Here is a 6,152-nt window from a genome sequence, read left to right as displayed (position 1 = left end):
AATAATTAAAAAAAAGTAAGGAAAAAAAAAAAAAAAAAAAAAAGTTTTCAGGAGGAAACGTGCTTTCTTTTGGGGAGTAGGCGCGATTAAGGAGCTGGGGCTCCCCTTGCCGCGGCCCTTCGGGAGGCACCGGGAATGAGCCGTGTTATTTCCTGCAGCCCAAGCCCCCACCTCCCGCCTTCCCTTCGGGAGCAGAGCAGCCAGACGAGATGTTATCAATAGGGCGAACCTTACAGAAAGCCCCCTTTTAAAAGCGAGTACTTCCTCTGCTTATTTCATGTGGTATCCTGTGGAACTGAACTCTCTCCTCCCCTCCGCAATGGGTGGATTTCAGGAGGAAAAAGGGGAAAGAAAAAAAAAAAAAGAAAAAAAAAAAAAAAAAAGATCTAACAACATCCTTATTGTGTTGTTTTGTTTCTTGTCTACAGTCTCTGTTTTTTTTTTCTTCCCTAAAGCTATAGGCTCCAACAGCAAAAAAAAAAAATTAAGACAAACCCAAGAGTCTTCTGCATTAAAGAAAAAAAGAGCGGCGACGAGTTTCTCTGTTCCCTCTCCCCCCTCCGTTTGATTAATTCTCATTAGGGCCTTTGAACAAACAATATGCTCCCCTCTCAAATAACAGACAGGGTATATATTACACCCAAAGAAAAACAAACAAGGCTCACTTAAAGACATCCACACCGAACGCAATTCCTGGAGAGAGGCAGGGGCAGATGCACGCGCGCGTGCGGCCGCCGCCGACCTATTTCTGAAATTCCAGTTTCAGGGCAATGAATAAATCATAAATCATGGGAGACATCCCCACAAAGGAAAGCACCTTCAAACATCAGCAAGTACATGCAGGTACATGGTTTCAGACACTTTAATCCTGGTAGAGACAAAGCCCAGCCACAGAGTTGGCCGGTCCGGGGTGGGAGATGAGGAATTGGAGACATCACACCTTGGTAAAGGTGTTAGGAGTTGGACTAGATGACCTTTAAAGGTCCCTTCCAACCCAAACCACTCTAGGATTCTACGAAAAGCCCAAGAGGGGTGGGGAAACCCCCTTCCAAATGCCCATCCCATAACGGCACCTGGAGGCTGAAGGAGATGGCAAAAAGGAAAACAAGGGAAATCATAGACTACCCCCAAGTTGGAAGGGACCCATAAGGATCAACCAGTCCCAACACCTTCTGCAACATCTTCTGCAAAAAAGAGGGTCACCTTTCCTCCCAGGGCACCACGAGCCTCGCGTGTGAGATGCGAGCTGCTGATTACCCTACCAGGAGCAAAGCCCAAGCACGGCTCTCTTCCCAGAGACAAGAGGTGCCACCATCAAGTCAAGGAGAGCTCGACACCGAATCCTTCTGCAAAGCACAACCGCACCTGCTCCAATAATCCATGCATCCGAACGAACGGGTGGCCAACATCACTTTGCCTTCTCCAACACGCCTCTTCCCGCCTCGCTTCAAAAATGAATGGAGCGTAAGGCTGGAAGCCCAAGGAAATTAGGGCTTTCAGGAATGGAGAACCTCGTCTGGGATTTCAACACATCCTCTGCATGAGAGGTACGCGGCTGCTACCGAAACGAAACCCAATTCCCCCTTCGAGCACGCCTTTCTCAACGACTCGCATCCCCAGAACTCCCCAGCATCACTTCACCTTCCGTCAGGACCCTCGGTCAACACAACCCACGGCCAAAAGCAAGGGCAACAAGAGATGTCTTACCTGAAAGCCCCCCAGGGGCTAGACAATTAGTTCCCCCTGTTTCAGTGGAGGAAGGCACAGAGTCTGGACAATCTGCTGGAGCAGAGGAAAAGAAAAGAAGAAATAAAAAAAAAATCAGTATACAGGCGGTTCTTCACAAGCTCCCAGCATCGCCGCGAGCAGAACACACATTCCAAAGGGTTTAGCAGGAAGCGATTACTAATTGTCCGCACAGAGACGGTAGTTCATCAAGAAGCATCCACCCTAACTCGTCGCCTCAATCAAGGCTGCGCGCTGCGCTTCATCACCAGCCAACGTTGATTATAGACCGGCAAAAATTACAGACTGGCTGCTACCTCTCTGGCCAAGTCACCGGGTGATGAGATCAAGGTTGTCGTCGTTCTGATGTAAGCGAGCTCCCAAAAATGCTTAAATCGTGGCTTTACGCATCCAATTTAGTCAACACCTGTAACTCACCGAAATGGGAACCGAAAGGGAAATGTCTCATCGCCGCCCTTTTGTGGCAAACGGTCTATCTTTGCATTCCCCCATTCGGTGTTTGTCACCGCCAGCTGCTGGCAGATCTTACACCCTGCTGTCACCTCCTGGGACAGGCGGGCAACTGGATCTACTCCTCCGTGCACCACCGAAGGGCAAGGGCAGGGTAAGATCGGCCACCCCGTTAGACGTTTCTCCTGATGCACGGAGGCATTCAAGCTCAGGGTTTGGACCGTTCCATCCCAAGCCTGCTCCTCCAGGTGACAAGAGCCAGGAGCCAACACCGATCCCCTGGTCCTACAGGCAAACTCCAGCTTTTCAGTCACTACCAAGGGAGAGACAAACTCAAGGACACTCCATGCCTGAGAAGATCCATGAAGTTCACGCAACTTTCTGGTCCTCAGCAGGTTCTCAGGGACTTTGGGTTTCATCAGATTTGCGCTCCCTCATGACATCGTTTTGCTCATGGCTCTAGCTCAAAGCAAGGGCCACCACCAAGAGAGACAAGCTAATTTTCTCCCTACTGATAGAAGTCCTTTTTCCAGATTTCATCCCTGAAATCCCAGTGCAAAAGAAATTCCTGGCTGCATACCCTCACTTTATCAGAGTAAAGTAGAAGGCCTAACAGGAATATACAGTTTAACAGGATATACTTAATCAAACCAAAAACAATAGGGGAGGCAGGAAATGGACTTACTTGTGAAATACTGTATACGATACACTCTCTAAATGCCTTGTCGTGCTTTCTATGCGTTAAGAGAAATACGTTTTTTCTTTTTTTTTTTTTTTTTAACCCTTTCTAATCCAGACAGAAGCTTCCCCATGCCCTTTCCCTGAGGTGGCTTCAAGTGCTTGGGCTACAGATGCTTTCTGAACGCAGGCTGGACCACCCTGCCCTGCGCTGGTCTCCATCAGCCCGCAGTTGCAGCTCTCTGATGAGTCCCTGTGGGATAAAGTACAAAATTTGCCCTTTCCATGTTGTCTTATTCCAGGGATCATATGTGACCAGGTCCTCTGTCAGCATGCGGGACAGGATGGCAGGAGAGAATCCCATCCCGACTTAAAATGCATAACCCTAGCAAAGGGGTGGTCAAAGAATCATAGAATCGTTTAGGTTGGAAAAGACCTTTAAGATCACCAAGTCCAACCGTTCCCCTACCCCTGCCATCCCACCACTAAACCCTGGCCCTTAGCACCTCGGCTGCCCGGCTTTTAAATCCCTCCAGGGATGGGGACTCGGCCCTCTCCTCGGGCAGCCCCTTCCAGTGCTTGATAACCCTTTCGGGGAAGGAATTTTTCCTCATGTCCAATGTGATGCTGCTCCAATGTGACTCCCGAATCCATCTGCCATTTCTGCACTGAGGCTGAAAACGAGGAGAGGTTCGGAGCCTCCCTAAAGAGCTGGACCACTCCCTGATCCACACTATCCACGAAAGGAAAGCCCAAGTGCGCTTCTTTACAGCTGCCAGCTCCCTTCCCGTGTCCCATCATCCAACAGCCAGTTCCCTTATCAATTCATTACCCTCTGTAGTCTCTTTAGAGGACACAGAGCTGATGCACCTCGACTCTAGACCAAGCGCGATGGTCAGGGATGGGATAAGCCCAAAAGCAGAACCCTCCTGGGCTCTCCGCTCCACACGTGGCCGGTTTCATCCTTGCACTCTTCCCATCACCCACAGATACGCCAAGGGCTTTCACTAGTAGGGCGTTCTCTGGCTCATTTTATTTCCAGCACCAAAGAGGTCGTAGGATCAGAGGTAAGAGCAAGTCAACTGCATGTGAATCTCCTCGCAAAACTGCCTCCCCACAATATAAAACCATCACTGAGACAAACAATTATTCCTGGTGGCCACCAGCCCAACCTTGCAAGGTGCCAAATAATTCCTGGAAGCTGCCGAACCTCCAACTCCCCTGAAAGTCGATGCCACGGGCGGGCATTTGGCTCTGCAGCGACATCTCAGAGGGTTTCCTGCACTCTCATACTCCAGCACTACCATGACCAGCCCACCCAGGAGCAGGACAGACACAGCCGCTTGCAGCCCCTTGTCCCACTTAATGGTGGGTCAAAACATCTGCTGGATTGGGGGCATCCATCTTGCTTCCAACGCAGCCGCAAGCCGCAGCTTCTGCAGAGATATCGGGGATGCCGAGCTCCCATGTGCCTCCAGGATTGGAGGGTGAGCCCGGCCCCGAGCAAGCCACCGTCACCCATCCCTGCAACCATCCCACGTAAGGGAAGAGGAGAAGTCCTCTCCTTGATGAACAATCAAGCCAGCCTGGACTTAGAGCCTTCCCGCAGGTAACCCAGCTGTCAAGGGCAGATCTTTCCACTCCACGGCAAGTACACAAATACCAGATCTATTCTACCCACACACCATCTGATGTGGCATCTCACTGCCTGTAGCAGACCCCCAGCTCCCTGTCCATCCCTGCTTTCCTCCAGCCAGTAACACAGCCTCCATCACCTCCCAAAAAAAAAACCAAACATGTAATCCCCATCATAATGGTTTTGAACTAAAGGAGGGGAGATTCAGACTGGATAGAAGGAAGAAATTGTTTACCCTGAGGGTGGTGAGGCACTGGGAGAGGTTGCCCAGAGAGGTGGTGGATGCCCCATCCCTAGGAACATGCCAGGTCAGGTTGGACGGGGCTCTGAGCAACCTGATGGAGTTGAAGATGTCCCTGCTCACTGCAGGGGTGTTGGCCTGGACAACCTTTAAAGGTCCCTTCCCAAGCCAAACCATTCCATAATTCTCTGCTCACGGGCACTGGTGACCGCTGCCGGCACCCATGCCGGTCCAGGTCTGTCTGCCCATATGAAGCACTTACAAGACATAGCACTGAACACCTAAAATATTTTTATTACCATCATCACGCTTGATGGAATAGCAAGAAGTTTCCTGCTGGATCCACGTTCCCAGCTCCACTGGCAGATGCAGTTGCCCAAGTCTAAACAGAGGGACCGTTCCCTCCCAAGGTCCCAAGGGAGAAGATGGCTCCCGCGCATCGGCCAGGTAGAAGTCTCCACACCTTCCCACCGTCATCTACTGTTCCTCTTCCACCTAGCCAGCCCGCGGCGAGCAACCCTCAACCTACGGCCGGGAAAATGCCGCAGGAGATGGCACCGACGCTGGGACGGGAAACCCTCGGTCCCTCCGCAGAGGAAACGCCGAGAAACCCTGAGCTTGCAAAACCCACCTGCAGCACCAGACTTCCAGGCTCCGCTTGCGCCTGTCGCGGCCCCGTTTAGTCAAAGAGTTCAGCTGCCAAACGGATTTTTCTTTTAAAAAGGAAAAAAAAGGAGGACTTTTTGGTGAGTAACCCAGTTGTTTCTGCGTTTCCGATGGGCAGCGTTAATCACTTCCTATTGGCCGATAGGAATAACTTTTCCTTTCGAAATGGCACATTCATGTTCTGTGGCTTTTCTGTTTACACACATTTTGCTACCTTATGTCAACACTTGCTAATGAATAAATATATCACTCGGCTAACTGAAAATGAGGTCCTGGCAGAGGCAGATTGGATGTTTAAACCCCGCTAATAGATTTATCCTAGCATCTTTACAGGAAACCGAACGCAAGCTTTAACCCTTCTCCCCCGCGGCTCCGAACCCCTTTGCACCCCACGGGATTGGCGTGGGGTAGAAACAAAAAGGCAGCGATACGGAATTTTGGGGGCAGCTTTCCCCAGCGGGGACGCAGTGGAAACGATGCCCAGCTCACCCAAAACCCACACAACTTGGCGACCCAGCCGACCCTCAAGAGTTTATTACGGAACAACCCTTCCGCATCCCAGCACGTGCTCGGGATGCTGAGCCTGCTCCCGCTCTCCCTCTTTCATTCATGAGCTTTTTATCTCTCGTTTTTTTCACGCCCAGACAAAATATTTCATGCTCCGCAACCCAACTGTTTGTTAAACAGCTTTGCTTATTTCCACAAGGCGTAAGAAGAGTTCTTAAGAGTTTCTTA

General features: G+C 50.6%; 1 protein-coding gene across 3 annotated transcripts in view; it reads right to left on the bottom strand.

Annotated features, from left to right (window-relative positions):
* Positions 1–6,152, bottom strand: part of SMAD7 (SMAD family member 7) — a 26,990-nt gene that overhangs the window by 19,866 nt on the left and 972 nt on the right. The window contains exon 2 of one of the 3 annotated variants that reach the window (XM_009647687.2): positions 1,708–1,782. The exons of 1 other annotated variant lie outside the window; for it this stretch is intronic. In XM_009647687.2, coding sequence (XP_009645982.1) covers positions 1,708–1,782 — 75 coding nt within the window. The remainder of the gene's footprint in view (positions 1–1,707; positions 1,783–6,152) is intronic. One more of the 3 variants, XM_009647688.2, reaches the window with a different exon arrangement.

Source organism: Egretta garzetta, unplaced genomic scaffold, assembly GCF_000687185.1.
Source record: "Egretta garzetta isolate BGI_Z169 unplaced genomic scaffold, ASM68718v1 scaffold179, whole genome shotgun sequence".
Taxonomy (NCBI): Eukaryota; Metazoa; Chordata; class Aves; order Pelecaniformes; family Ardeidae; genus Egretta; species Egretta garzetta.
This window is presented reverse-complemented; position numbering and strand designations above follow the sequence as displayed.